This window comes from Phyllobates terribilis, unplaced genomic scaffold, assembly GCF_046119375.1.
Source record: "Phyllobates terribilis strain yellow unplaced genomic scaffold, ASM4611937v1 Scaffold_10__3_contigs__length_209671492, whole genome shotgun sequence".
NCBI lineage: Eukaryota > Metazoa > Chordata > Amphibia > Anura > Dendrobatidae > Phyllobates > Phyllobates terribilis.
This window is the reverse complement of record NW_027362770.1, coordinates 203,682,440-203,698,642: the sequence shown is the minus strand read 5'-3', so window position 1 is coordinate 203,698,642 and position 16,203 is coordinate 203,682,440. Positions and strand designations below refer to the sequence as shown.

The following is a 16,203-nucleotide window of genomic DNA, read 5'->3' as shown; positions in this document are numbered from 1 at the left end:
AAAGCAGTGTTTAAATGTGGCTCCAAGATAGCTGATTGGTCGCGGGCAGCGGCTGCGACCAATCAGCACAGCGGTGTTGAAATTTTGCGCCAAGATCACTGGTCACGGCAGGAGGCTGCGACCAATCAGCGAATTGTATTAGTGAGGAACGGGGAGCGGCGCTGCGGGAGATGAGTGGCTGCTCGCAGCTGAAGTATCCCAACCGGCAGCGCCGTTCCCCGGTCCTCCCTTGACACTTTCCGCCGGTCTTGGTCCTTCTGCTGCTAGCGACCGGGAGATGAGTGCCTCGCGCCGCCTCATCTCCCGGCTGCATTGCCGCTGAGCTCCGTCCTGCAGATGAGCCACTAATGGCCGCCATCTTTTTCTGAAATCCCGCGTCGCTGATTGGCCGCGGCCGGACCAATCAGCGATGCAGGATTTCCTGGACGGACGGATGGGATAAGACGATTATATATATAGATACAGCATTGTGGACCGAATGTATCTATACCGCTCACCTGCTCCGGACACGGATACTGAATATAAAGCATTGTGTACCGACTGTATCTATCCCCCCCCCACCTGCCCCGGACTCTGATACTGAATATAAAGCATTGTGGACCGACTGTATCTATACCGCTCACCTGCTCCGGACTCTGATACTGAATATACAGCATTGTGGACCGACTGTATCTATACCGCTCACCTGCCCCAGACTCTGATACCAAATATACAGCATTGTGGGCCAACTGTATCTATACCGCTCACCTGCCCCAGACTGTGATACTGAATATACAGCATTGTGGACCGACTGTATCTATACCGCTCACCTGCCCCAGACTCTGATACTGAATATACAGCATTGTGGACCGACTGTATCTATCCCCCCCCACCTGCCCCGGACACTGATACCAAATATACAGCATTGTGGGCCGACTGTATCTATACCGCTCACCTGCCCCAGACTCTGATACCAAATATACAGCATTGTGGGCCGACTGTATCTATACCGCTCACCTGCCCCAGACTGTGATACTGAATATACAGCATTGTGGACCGACTGTATCTATTCCGCTCACCTGCCCCAGACTCTGATACTGAATATACAGCATTGTGGACCGACTGTATCTATCCCCCCCCACCTGCCCCGGACACTGATACCAAATATACAGCATTGTGGGCCGACTGTATCTATACCGCTCACCTGCCCCAGACTCTGATACTGAATATACAGCATTGTGGACCGACTGTATCTATCCCCCCCCACCTGCCCCGGACACTGATACCAAATATACAGCATTGTGGGCCGACTGTATCTATACCGCTCACCTGCCCCAGACTCTGATACCAAATATACAGCATTGTGGGCCAACTGTATCTATACCGCTCACCTGCCCCAGACTGTGATACTGAATATACAGCATTGTGGACCGACTGTATCTATACCGCTCACCTGCCCCAGACTCTGATACTGAATATACAGCATTGTGGACCGACTGTATCTATCCCCCCCCACCTGCCCCGGACACTGATACCAAATATACAGCATTGTGGGCCGACTGTATCTATACCGCTCACCTGCCCCAGACTCTGATACCAAATATACAGCATTGTGGGCCGACTGTATCTATACCGCTCACCTGCCCCAGACTGTGATACTGAATATACAGCATTGTGGACCGACTGTATCTATTCCGCTCACCTGCCCCAGACTCTGATACTGAATATACAGCATTGTGGACCGACTGTATCTATACCGCTCACCTGCCCCGGACTCTGATACTGAATATACAGCATTGTGGGCCGACTGTATCTATACCGCTCACCTGCTCCGGACACTGATACTGAATATACAGCATTGTGGACCGACTGTATCTATACCGCTCACCTGCTCCGGACACTGATACTGAATATAAAGCATTGTGGACCGACTGTATCTATACCGCTCACCTGCTTCGGACACTGATACTGAATATAAAGCATTGTGGACCTACTGTATCTATACCCCCCCCACCTGCCCCGGACTCTGATACTGAATATACAGCATTGTGGACCGACTGTATCTATACCGCTCACCTGCTCCGGACACTGATACTGAATATACAGCATTGTGGGCCGACTGTATCTATACCCCCCCACCTGCCCCAGACTCTGATACTGAATATACAGCATTGTGGACCGACTGTATCTATACCCCCCCACCTGCCCCAGACTCTGATACTGAATATACAGCATTGTGGGCCGACTGTATCTATACCGCTCACCTGCCCCCGACACTGATACTGAATATACAGCATTGTGGGCCGACTGTATCTATACCGCTCACCTGCCCCCGACACTGATACTGAATATACAGCATTGTGGACCGACTGTATCTATCCCCCCCACCTGCCCCAGACTCTGATACTGAATATACAGCATTGTGGACCGACTGTATCTATCCCCCCCCCACCTGCCCCAGACTATGATACTGAATATACAGCATTGTGGGCTGACTGTATCTATCCCCCCCCCACCTGCCCCAGACTATGATACTGAATATACAGCATTGTGGGCTGACTGTATCTATACCGCTCACCTGCCCCCGACACTGATACTGAATATACAGCATTGTGGGCCGACTGTATCTATACCCTCCGCCTGCCTCAGACACTGGTACGAAATATGCTGCATTGTGGACCGACTGTACTATATTCCCTGCCGCCCCAGACCCTAATATCAAATATACAGCATTGTGGGTCGACTGTACCTTTACCTCCCATTCGCCTGCCCCAGACTATTGGCCACTGATACAGAATATACAGTGCTGGCCAAAAGTATTGGCACCCCTGCAATTCTGTCAGATAATACCCAGTTTCTTCCTGAAAATGATTGCAATCACAAATTCTTTGGTCTTATTATCTTCATTTAATTTGTCTTCAATGAAAAAAAACACAAAACGAATTGTCCTAAAGCCAAATAGGATATAATTCCACACCAAACCTGAAAAAGGGGGTGGACAAAAGTATTGGCACTGTTTGAAAAATCCTGTGCTGCTTCTGTAATTGGTGTAATTAACAGCGCCTGTAACTTACCTGTGGCACCTAACAGGTGTTGGCAATAACTAAATCACACTTGCAGCCAGTTAACATGGATTAAAGTTGACTCAACCTCTGTCCTGTGTCCTTGTGTGACCACATTGAGCATGGAGAATAGAAAGAAGACCAAAGAACTGTCTGAGGACTTGAGAAACCAAATTGTGAGGAAGCATGAGCAATCTCAAGGCTACAAGTCCATCTCCAAAGACCTGAATGTTCCTGTGTCTTCCGTGCGCAGTGTCATCAAGAAGTGTAAAGCCCATGGCACTGTGGCTAACCTCCCTAGATGTGGACGGAAAAGAAAACCTGATGAGAGATTTCAACGCAAGATTGGTGGATAAAGAACCTCGACTAACCTCGACTAACATCCAAACAAGTTCAAGCTGCCCTGCAGTCCGAAGGTACAACAGTGTCAACCCGTACTATCCGTCGACGTCTGAATGAAAAGGGACTGTATGGTAGGATACCCAGGAAGACCCCACTTCTTACCCCGAGACATAAAAAAGCCAGGCTGGAGTTTGCCAAAACTTACCTGAGAAAGCCTAAAACGTTTTGGAAGAATGTTCTCTGGTCAGATGAGACAAAAGTAGAGCTTTTTGGGAAAAAGCATCAACATAGAGAGTACAGGAAAAAAAAAGAGGCATTCAAAGAAAAGAACACGGTCCCTACAGTCAAACATGGCGGAGGTTCCCTGATGTTTTGGGGTTGCTTTGCTGCCTCTGGCACTGGACTGCTTGACCGTGTGCATGGCATTATGAAGTCTGAAGACTACCAACAAATTTTGCAGCATAATGTAGGGCCCAGTGTGAGAAAGCTGGGTCTCCCTCAGAGGTCATGGGTCTTCCAGCAGGACAATGACCCAAAACACACTTCCAAAAGCACTATAAAATGGTGTGAGAGAAAGCACTGGAGACTTCTAAGGTGGCCAGCAATGAGTCCAGACCTGAATCCCATAGAACACCTGTGGAGAGATCTCACAGTGGCAGTTTGGAGAAGGCACCCTTCAAATATCAGGGACCTGGAGCAGTTTGCCAAAGAAGAATGGTCTACAATTCCAGCAGAGCATTGCCCGCGACCAATCACCGATTTCGGCGTCAAATTTAAATATCGGCCGCGACCAATCACCGATCTTAGCTCCACATTTAAACACCACTGTACTGATCGGTCGCGGACGCTATTTAAATGTGGCGCCCAAATCGGTGATTGGTCGCGGGCAGCGGCCGCGACCAATCAGCAGAGCGGTGTTTAAATGTGGAGCCAAGATCGGTGATTGGTCGCGTCCAATATTTAAATTTGGCGCCCAAATTGGTGATTGGTCGCGGGCAGCGCCAACGACCAATCAGTAATTTTTAACACAAATGTCCGGAACACCATGCGGATACTGTGGGGACAATCAGTGGCTAGGGTGTGAAGGGAGGACCGGGGAGCGGCGCTGCGGGTCGGGATACTTCTGCTGCGAGCGCCCGCTCATGTCCCGGCTTCTCGCAGTGGAAGTAGCCGCACAGGCAGCGCCTCTCCCCGGTCCTCACCAATACGATTCCGCTCCCCGCTCCTCACCAATACGATTCTCTGATTGGTCGCGCTCTCCGCACGCGACCAATCAGTGACCTTCGCGCTAAAGTTAAATACCGCTCTGCTGATTGGTCGCGGCCGCTGCCCACGACCAATCACCGATTTGTGCGCCACATTTAAATAGCGACCGCAACCAATCACCGATCTTGCCGCCACATTTAAACACTGCTGTGCTAATTGGTCGCGGACGCCAGCCGCAACCAATCGGCGAGCTTGGCGCAAAATTTAAACAACGCTCTGCTGATTGGTCGCGGCCGTCAGCCGCGACTAATCAGCAATTTTGGCGCCAAATTTAAACCCCGCTCTGCATCGCTCTGCTGATTGGTCGCGGTCGCCGGCCGCGACCAATCAGCAGTATTGTAGCCAAATTTAAACACCTCTGCTGATTGGTCGCGGTCGGCCGCATACATATTCTAGAATACCCCATGCGTTTGAATCGGGCCACCATCTAGTACTGAATATACAGCATTGTGGGCCGACTGTACCTGTACCCCCCACCTGCCCCAGACCCCCGGATACTAATACTGAATATACAACATAGTGGGCCGACTGTACCTGTACCCCCCACCTGGCCCAGACACTGATACTGAATATACAGCACTGTGGACAGACTGTACCTATACCCCCCCACCTGCCCCAGGCATTGATACTGAATATACAGCATTGTGGGCCGACTGTACCTATACCCCCCACCTGCCCCAGACCCCCGGATACTGATAGAAAATATACTGCATTGTGGGCCGACTGTACCTATACCCCCCACCTGCCCAAGACCCCTGGATGCTGATACTGAATATACAGCATTGTGGGCCGACTGTACCTATACCTCCTCCATATGCTCCGGACACTGATACTGAATATATAGCACTGTGCATTGAATGTACCTATACCCCCTGCACACTGATAATGAATATACAGCATTGTGGGCTGTGCACATGTATGCCCCCACCTGCCCCGGACACTGATACTGAATATACAGTGTTGTGGGCTGACTGTACCCTCGCTCATCATTGTACCCCCTCCATCTGCCCCCACCTGCCCCGGACACTGATACTGAATATACAGTGTTGTGGGCTGACTGTACCCTCGCTCATCATTGTACCCCCTCCATCTGCCCCCACCTGCCCCGGACACTGATACTGAATATACAGTGTTGTGGGCTGACTGTACCCTCGCTCATCATTGTACCCCCTCCATCTGCCCCCACCTGCCCCGGACACTGATACTGAATATACAGTGTTGTGGGCTGACTGTACCCTCGCTCATCATTGTACCCCCTCCATCTGCCCCACACCCCCAGACTGATACAGAATATACAGTGTTGTAGACTGACTGTATCCTCACTCATCATTGTACCCCCTCCATCTGCCCCCACCTGCCCCAGACTGATACAGAATATACAGTATTGTAGACTGACTGTATCCTCGCTCATCATTGTACCCCTTCCATCTTCCCCGCACCCCCAGACTGATACAGAATATACAGCGTTGTAGACTGACTGTATCCTCCCTCATCATTGTACCCCCTCCATCTGCCCCGCACCCCCAGACTGATACACAATATACAGTGTTGTGGACTGACTGTATCCTCGCTCATCATTGTACCCCCTCCATCTTCCCCGCACCCCCAGACTGATACACAATATACAGTGTTGTGGACTGACTGTATCCTCCCTCATCATTGTACCCCCTCCATCTGCCCCGCACCCCCAGACTGATACACAATATACAGTGTTGTGGACTGACTGTATCCTCGCTCATCATTGTACCCCCTCCATCTGCCCCACACCCCCAGACTGATACACAATATACAGCGTTGTAGACTGCCTGTATCCTCGCTCATCATTGTACCCCTTCCATCTGCCCCGCACCCCCAGACTGATACACAATATACAGTGTTGTAGACTGCCTGTATCCTCGCTCATCATTGTACCCCCTCCATCTGCCCCGCACCCCCAGACTGATACACAATATACAGTGTTGTGGACTGACTGTATCCTCGCTCATCATTGTACCCCCTCCATCTGCCCCGCACCCCCAGACTGATACACAATATACAGCGTTGTAGACTGCCTGTATCCTCGCTCATCATTGTACCCCTTCCATCTGCCCCGCACCCCCAGACTGATACACAATATACAGTGTTGTAGACTGACTGTATCCTCACTCATCATTGTACCCCCTCCATCTGCCCCGCACCCCCAGACTGATACAGAATATACAGCTTTGTGGTCTGATGACTTTTTTGCTTCCAGATTTGCCCACCGGCTGGGAAGAGGCGTACACGTTTGAAGGTGCCCGATACTACATCAAGTAAGTGCTTTTTGCTATTCTCTACCATCTTGGTGCCATTGGCGCCCCCTGTAGTGTCAGCATCTCTTCTGGGTATGGCCTGGATCTCTCTTCCGTAAACTCTGCTCATTCATGTCCTGGACACGGTAAGGTCTTGGTAACTAATTAGGAAACAGAGGCAATTGTGCCCAGCGGCTCTGCAGAGAAACGGCCCAACGATCCCATTGGTCCCTGTTTTTTTCTTGTCCTTGTTACCACCTGTAACTGGAGCCAGAACTGCCGACATACGGGGGTGCACATGACGTCCAGCTCCTCCAGGAGGCCGGGCACAGACCCAGAACTGCCGACATACGGGGGTGCACATGACGTCCAGCTCCTCCGGGAGGCCGGGCACAGACCCAGAACTGCCGATATACGGGGTGCACATGACGTCCAGCTCCTCCAGGAGGCCGGGCACAGACCCAGAACTGCCGACATACGGGGTGCACATGACGTCCAGCTCCTCCGGGAGGCCGGGCACAGACCCAGAACTGCCGACATACGGGGTGCACATGACGTCCAGCTCCTCCAGGAGGCCGGGCACAGACCCAGAACTGCCGACATACGGGGTGCACATGACGTCCAGCTCCTCCGGGAGGCCGGGCACAGACCCAGAACTGCTGACATACGGTGTGCACATGACGTCCAGCTCCTCCGGGAGGCCGGGCACAGACCCAGAACTGCCGACATACGGTGTGCACATGACGTCCAGCTCCTCCGGGAGGCCGGGCACAGACCCAGAACTGCCGACATACGGGGGTGCACATGACGTCCAGCTCCTCCGGGAGGCCGGGCACAGACCCAGAACTGCCGACATACGGGGTGCACATGATGTCCAGCTCCTCCGGGAGGCCGGGCACAGACCCAGAGCTGCCGACATACGGGGGTGCACATGACGTCCAGCTCCTCCAGGAGGCCGGGCACAGACCCAGAACTGCCGACATACGGGGGTGCACATGACGTCCAGCTCCTCCGGGAGGCCGGGCACAGACCCAGAACTGCCGATATACGGGGTGCACATGACGTCCAGCTCCTCCAGGAGGCCGGGCACAGACCCAGAACTGCCGACATACGGGGTGCACATGATGTCCAGCTCCTCCGGGAGGCCGGGCACAGACCCAGAACTGCCGACATACGGGGGTGCACATGACGTCCAGCTCCTCCGGGAGGCCGGGCACAGACCCAGAACTGCCGACATATGGGGTGCACATGATGTCCAGCTCCTCCAGGAGGCCGGGCACAGACCCAGAACTGCCGACATACGGGGTGCACATGATGTCCAGCTCCTCCAGGAGGCCGGGCACAGACCCAGAACTGCCGACATACGGGGGTGCACATGACGTCCAGCTCCTCCGGGAGGCCGGGCACAGACCCAGAACTGCCGATATACGGGGTGCACATGACGTCCAGCTCCTCCAGGAGGCCGGGCACAGACCCAGAACTGCCGACATACGGGGTGCACATGACGTCCAGCTCCTCCGGGAGGCCGGGCACAGACCCAGAACTGCCGACATACGGGGGTGCACATGACGTCCAGCTCCTCCGGGAGGCCGGGCACAGACCCAGAACTGCCGACATATGGGGTGCACATGATGTCCAGCTCCTCCAGGAGGCCGGGCACAGACCCAGAACTGCCGACATACGGGGTGCACATGATGTCCAGCTCCTCCAGGAGGCCGGGCACAGACCCAGAACTGCCGACATACGGGGTGCACATGATGTCCAGCTCCTCCGGGAGGCCGGGCACAGACCCAGAACTGCCGACTTACGGGGAGCACATGACGTCCAGCTCCTCCAGGAGTCCGGGCACAGATCCAGAGCTGCCGACATACGGGGTGCACATGACGTCCAGCTCCTCCGGGAGGCCGGGCACAGACCCAGAGCTGCCGACATACGGGGTGCACATGACGTCCAGCTCCTCCGGGAGGCCGGGCACAGACCCAGAGCTGCCGACATACGGGGTGCACATGACGTATAGCTCCTCCGGGAGGCCGGGCACAGACCTAGAGCTGCCGACATACGGGGTGCACATGACGTCCAGCTCCTCCGGGAGGCCGGGCACAGACCCAGAGCTGCAGACATACGGGAAGCACATGATGTCCAGCTCCTCCGGGAGGCCGGGCACAGACCCAGAGCTGCAGACATACGGGGTGCACATGATGTCCAGCTCCTTCGGGAGGCCGGGCACAGACCCAGAGCTGCCGACATATGGGGTGCACATGACGTCCAGCTCCTCCGGGAGGCAGGGCACAGACCCAGAAATGCCGACATACGGGGAGCACATGATGTCCAGCTCCTCCGGGAGGCCGGGCACAGACCCAGAGCTGCAGACATACGGGGAGCACATGACGTCCAGCTCCTCCGGGAGGCCGGGCACAGACCCAGAGCTGCCGACATACGGGGTGCACATGACATCCAGCTCCTCCGGGAGGCCGGGCACAGACCCAGAGCTGCAGACATACGGGGTGCACATGACGTCCAGCTCCCCCGGGAGGCCGGGCACAGACCCAGAGCTGCCGACATACGGGGTGCACATGACGTCCAGCTCCTCCGGGAGGCCGGGCACAGACGCAGAACTGCCGACATACGGGGTGCACATGATGTCCAGCTCCTCCGGGAGGCCGGGCACAGACCCAGAGCTGCAGACATACGGGGTGCACATGACGTCCAGCTCCTCCGGGAGGCCGGGCACAGACCCAGAGCTGCCGACATACGGGGTGCACATGATGTCCAGCTCCTCCGGGAGGCCGGGCACAGACCCAGAACTGCCGACATACGGGGTGCACATGATGTCCAGCTCCTCCGGGAGGCCGGGCACAGACATGTGGGGTCACACTGATCACATTATGGGATATCAGGACACATACAGACACGTGTGGTCATACACTGATCACATTATGGGATGTCAGGATACATACAGACACGTGGGGTCATACACTACTGATCACATTATGGGATGTCAGGATACATACAGACACGTGGGGTCACACTGATCACATTATGGGATGTCAGGACACATACAGACACGTGGGGTCATACACTACTGATCACATTATGGGATGTCAGGATACATAAATACACGTGGGGCCATACACTGATCACATTATGGGATGTCAGGATACATAAATACACGTGGGGCCATGCACTGATCACATTATGGGATGTCAGGATACATACAGACACGTGGGGTCATACACTGAGCACATTATGGGATGTCAGGATGCATACAGACACGTGGGGTCACACTGATCACATTATGAGATGTCAGGATACATACACTACTGATCACATTATGGGATGTCAGGATACATACAGACACGTGGGGTCATACACTACTGATCACATTATGGGATGTCAGGATACATACAGACACGTGGGGTCATACACGCTGATCACATTATGGGATGTCAGGATACATACAGACACGTGGGGTCATACACTGATCACATTATGGGATGTCAGGATACATACAGACACGTGGGGTCACACTGATCACATTATGGGATGTCAGGATACATACAGACACGTGGGGTCACACACTGAGCACATTATGGGATGTCAGGATACATACAGACACGTGGGGTCACACACTGATCACATTATGGGATGTCAGGATACATACAGACACGTGGGGTCATACACTGAGCACATTATGGGATGTCAGGATACATACAGACACGTGGGGTCACACACTGAGCACATTATGGGATGTCAGGATACATACAGACACGTGGGGTCACACACTGATCACATTATGGGATGTCAGGATACATACAGACACGTGGGGTCATACACTACTGATCACATTATGGGATGTCAGGATACATACAGACACTTGGGGCCATACACTGATCACATTATGGGATGTCAGGATACATACAGACACGTGGGACCATACACTGATCACATTATGGGATGTCAGGATACATACAGACACGTGGGGTCATACACTACTGATCACATTATGGGATGTCAGGATACATACAGACACGTGGGGTCATACACTGATCACATTATGGGATGTCAGGATACATACAGACATGTGGGGTCATACACTGATCATATTATGGGATGTCAGGATACATACAGACACGTGGGGTCATACACTGATCACATTATGGGATGTCAGGATACATACAGACACGTGGGGTCATACACTGATCATATTATGGGATGTCAGGATACATACAGACACGTGGGGCCATACACTGATCACATTATGGGATGTCAGGATACATACAGACACGTGGGGCCATACACTGATCACATTATGGGATGTCAGGATACATACAGACACGTGGGGCCATACACTACTGATCACATTATGGGATGTCAGGATACATACAGACACGTGGGGTCATACACTACTGATCACATTATGGGATGTCAGGATACATACAGACACGTGGGGTCATACACTACTGATCACATTATGGGATGTCAGGATACATACAGACACGTGGGGTCATACACTACTGATCACATTATGGGATGTCAGGATACATACAGACACGGGTCATACACTGATCACATTATGGGATGTCAGGATACATACAGACACGTGGGGTCATACACTGATCACATTATGGGATGTCAGGATACATACAGACACGTGGGGTCATACACTGATCACATTATGGGATGTCAGGATACATACAGACACGTGGGGCCATACACTGAGCACATTATGGGATGTCAGGATACATACAGACACGTGGGGTCATACATTGATCACATTATGGGATGTCAGGATACATACAGACACGTGGGGCCATACACTGAGCACATTATGGGATGTCAGGATACATACAGACACGTGGGGTCATACACTGATCACATTATGGGATGTCAGGATACATACAGACACGTGGGGCCATACACTGATCACATTATGGGATGTCAGGATACATACAGACACGTGGGGTCACACACTGATCACATTATGGGATGTCAGGAGTTACTTTCTCCCGTGGTTTCGGCTGATTCGGGGTCCGTCCTCCCCGGGGGGATGGTCTCGGCCTCCACATGTGATTTCTCTTCCTCGGGGTCTGATGTGATTTGTTTCCTGCTTTGTAGAAAGAGTTTCTGAAACTTTCTCCACTTTCCCTTTGCTCTTCCTTCTCTCTCCTGCGATTGGACCCCGGAGTTTTGTTGTGACCCCCATGTACCTTGTCCTGCTCTCAGCTGAGGGTTTGTGCTCATGTCGGCTTGGATTCCCTCTACCTGCACTTATACACTGCATCAAACCCTCAGCTGGGCAGCACCAGTTGCTGACGTGGGAATCTGGTCCTAATGGATGCCGGCCCTTTAAGGATCTCGTTATGCTGCAGTAAATCTGGTCTCCTCTGTCTGGTTGGTAGCGAGGGGGAGGGTGCTGTATGGGGGTGGGGTGGCTGGGGACGGCGGGCTATAGGGTGAAGTGTGTGGGGGGGACTGTATCGGGAAGTGTGTGTATGGGAGTGGGGTGGCTGGGGAAGGCGGGCTATAGGGGGAAGTGTGTGTGGGACGGTACGGGGAAGTGTGTGTGGGACTGTACGGGGAAGTGTGTGTGTGGGACTGTACGGGGAAGTGTGTGTGTGGGACTGTACGGGGAAGTGTGTGTGTGGGACGGTACGGGGAAGTGTGTGTGGGGACGGTACGGGGAAGTGTGTGTGTGGGACGGTACGGGGAAGTGTGTGTGGGGGACGGTACGGGGAAGTGTGTGTGGGGACGGTACGGGGAAGTGTGTGTGTGGGACGGTACGGGGAAGTGTGTGTGGGGACGGTACGGGGAAGTGTGTGTGTGGGACTGTACGGGGAAGTGTGTGTGTGGGACTGTACGGGGAAGTGTGTGTGTGGGACGGTACGGGGAAGTGTGTGTGGGGGACGGTACGGGGAAGTGTGTGTGGGGACGGTACGGGGAAGTGTGTGTGTGGGACGGTACGGGGAAGTGTGTGTGGGGACGGTACGGGGAAGTGTGTGTGTGGGACGGTACGGGGAAGTGTGTGTGTGGGACGGTACGGGGAAGTGTGTGTGTGGGACGGTACGGGGAAGTGTGTGTGTGGGACGGTACGGGGAAGTGTGTGTGTGGGACGGTACGGGGAAGTGTGTGTGTGGGACGGTACGGGGAAGTGTGTGTGGGGACGGTACGGGGAAGTGTGTGTGTGGGACGGTACGGGGAAGTGTGTGTGTGGGACGGTACGGGGAAGTGTGTGTGTGGGACGGTACGGGGAAGTGTGTGTGTGGGACGGTACGGGGAAGTGTGTGTGTGGGACGGTACGGGGAAGTGTGTGTGTGGGACGGTACGGGGAAGTGTGTGTGTGGGACGGTACGGGGAAGTGTGTGTGTGGGACGGTACGGGGAAGTGTGTGTGGGGGACGGTACGGGGAAGTGTGTGTGGGGGACGGTACGGGGAAGTGTGTGTGGGGGACGGTACGGGGAAGTGTGTGTGGGGGACGGTACGGGGAAGTGTGTGTGGGGGACGGTACGGGGAAGTGTGTGTGGGGGACGGTACGGGGAAGTGTGTGTGGGGGACGGTACGGGGAAGTGTGTGTGGGGGACGGTACGGGGAAGTGTGTGTGGGGGACGGTACGGGGAAGTGTGTGTGGGGGACGGTACGGGGAAGTGTGCGTGGGGGACGGTACGGGGAAGTGTGCGTGGGGGACGGTACGGGGAAGTGTGCGTGGGGGACGGTACGGGGAAGTGTGCGTGGGGGACGGTACGGGGAAGTGTGCGTGGGGGACGGTACGGGGAAGTGTGCGTGGGGGACGGTACGGGGAAGTGTGCGTGGGGGACGGTACGGGGAAGTGTGCGTGGGGGACGGCACGGGGAAGTGTGCGTGGGGGACGGCACGGGGAAGTGTGCGTGGGGGACGGCACGGGGAAGTGTGCGTGGGGGACGGCACGGGGAAGTGTGCGTGGGGGACGGCACGGGGAAGTGTGCGTGGGGGACGGCACGGGGAAGTGTGCGTGGGGGACGGCACGGGGAAGTGTGTGCGTGGGGGACGGCACGGGGAAGTGTGTGCGTGGGGGACGGCACGGGGAAGTGTGTGCGTGGGGGACGGCACGGGGAAGTGTGTGCGTGGGGGACGGCACGGGGAAGTGTGTGCGTGGGGGACGGCACGGGGAAGTGTGTGCGTGGGGACGGCACGGGGAAGTGTGTGCGTGGGGACGGCACGGGGAAGTGTGTGCGTGGGGACGGCACGGGGAAGTGTGTGCGTGGGGACGGCACGGGGAAGTGTGTGCGTGGGGACGGCACGGGGAAGTGTGTGTGCGTGGGGACGGCACGGGGAAGTGTGTGTGCGTGGGGACGGCACGGGGAAGTGTGTGTGCGTGGGGACGGCACGGGGAAGTGTGTGTGTGTGGGGACGGCACGGGGAAGTGTGTGTGTGTGGGGACGGCACGGGGAAGTGTGTGTGTGTGGGGACGGCACGGGGAAGTGTGTGTGTGTGGGGACGGCACGGGGAAGTGTGTGTGTGTGGGGACGGCACGGGGAAGTGTGTGTGTGGGGACGGCACGGGGAAGTGTGTGTGTGTGTGTGGGGGGGTCTGACTGTACGGGGGAAGTGTTTGTGGGGGGAACCGCATTTTCTCCGGGGTTGCCTCCTGTTGGGGGGGTGGGAGGGGTGTCGGTCTCCTCTCCTGGATTGGGGCTGAGGGTCTTTGCTGGTTTCTCTTGTTCCTCTGGTTTTCTGACACCTGGTTCCCTCTGTTTTCTCTGGTCTCGGTGTTTTCATCTCCTGGAGGAGGAGGACGTGACTCAGGGAGGCTGCGGCTCAATTCTGTGCTGAGTAATCTCGTCAGGTTCCTGCATGTCGGAGAAGCTTTGCGGAGAGGACGGAGGCCTCCAGATGTCTGCTCCGGGTTGATCCCTACGTCCCGAGTCCATGGGCATGACGCCGCTCCTCAAGTTATCCTGCGCCGCGTGGCCCGCCCCCCTCCTCCTCGCTTCTTCCTGGGCTGGTGTGTGCCCTCTCGCCGGTTCCCTCCGGGGGTGCGGCGTGTGCCCTCTCGCCGGTTCCCGCCGGGGGTGCGGCGTGTGCCCTCTCGCCGGTTCCCGCCGGGGGTGCGGCGTGTGCCCTCTCGCCGGTTCCCGCCGGGGGTGCGGCGTGTGCCCTCTCGCCGGTTCCCGCCGGGGGTGCGGCGTGTGCCCCCTCGCCGGTCCCACTCATGCTTAGGATTCTTCTTTTTCTCTTGCTTCCGGTTCCCAGGCTCCGAGGTGTCGCCGCGCGCTGATAGCTCACAGGGTCACCGCTCCCACGGGACGCTCCATCCTCCAGGATAAATGTCTCGCGCTCCCTGCTCTCACGTCAGTGCGCGTCTGCTGCTGGGCCGTAATATATTGTTAAAGGAACACTCCAGGAAACAAACTCTGTGTCAGGGACTGAAGGGGGCGGGGCACGCGTTTAGACACGGTATCTTGGTCATGCTCCGCCCCCTCCTTTCTTGTACTGAGGATCCTTTGCATCCTTATTTCTAGTGTTTCTTTAACCCCTCTTATCAGCCGCGCTCCTCCCCCTCTCTGTGGCTGCAGGGACACGACTGCGGAGGGCGCCGTTGTTGTTCTTTGCCCGGATTAGTAGAAGCGTAGATAAAGCCGATGTGACGGGATCACTGAGATCTCCGGTGTCAGATAATTCACTGTGTCCCCAGTACCGCTCCTCCTCCTCCTCCCTGGTATCCCCATGGTGATTAATGACCACAAGGGTGGGATCGTGGCCCCCAATGTCACTTACCGGGACCACTGTGTATAACTGGCCCAAAACGTCCCTGCATGTGACGATGTTACAGGCAACTAATCCCCTGTGTGTAATCGAGGGGGAGGGGTGTGAGGTCGTAACATGGGGTCCACATCTGTCACTAATCCTGTATCTCTGCATACAGGGAGCTCCCCCTAGTGGTGACTGAAGACAGAATCTTATCATGTATCTCTGTATACAGGGAGCTCCCCCTAGTGGTGACTGCAGACAGGATCTTATCATGTATCTCTGTATACAGGGAGCTCCCCCTAGTGGTGGCTGCAGACAGGATCTCATCATGTATCTCTGTATGCAGGGAACTCCCCCTAGTGGTGGCTGCAGACAGAATCTTATCATGTATCTCTGTATACAGGGAGCTCCCCCTAGTGGTGGCTGCAGACAGGATCTTATCATGTATCTCTGTATACAGGGAGCTCCCCCTAGTGGAGGCTGCAGACAGAATCTTATCATGTATCTCTGTATACAGGAAGCTCCCCCTAGTGGTGGCTGCAGACAGGATCTTATCATGTA

General features: G+C 55.2%; 1 protein-coding gene across 9 annotated transcripts in view; it reads left to right on the top strand.

The window, feature by feature from the left end:
* PLEKHA5 (pleckstrin homology domain containing A5) overlaps positions 1-16,203 on the top strand; it is a 159,291-nt gene that overhangs the window by 30,892 nt on the left and 112,196 nt on the right. For all 9 annotated transcript variants that reach the window (XM_073650563.1, XM_073650561.1, XM_073650560.1 and 6 more), the window contains exon 3: positions 6,883-6,940. In XM_073650563.1, the coding sequence (XP_073506664.1) occupies positions 6,883-6,940 (58 nt within the window). The remainder of the gene's footprint in view (positions 1-6,882; positions 6,941-16,203) is intronic.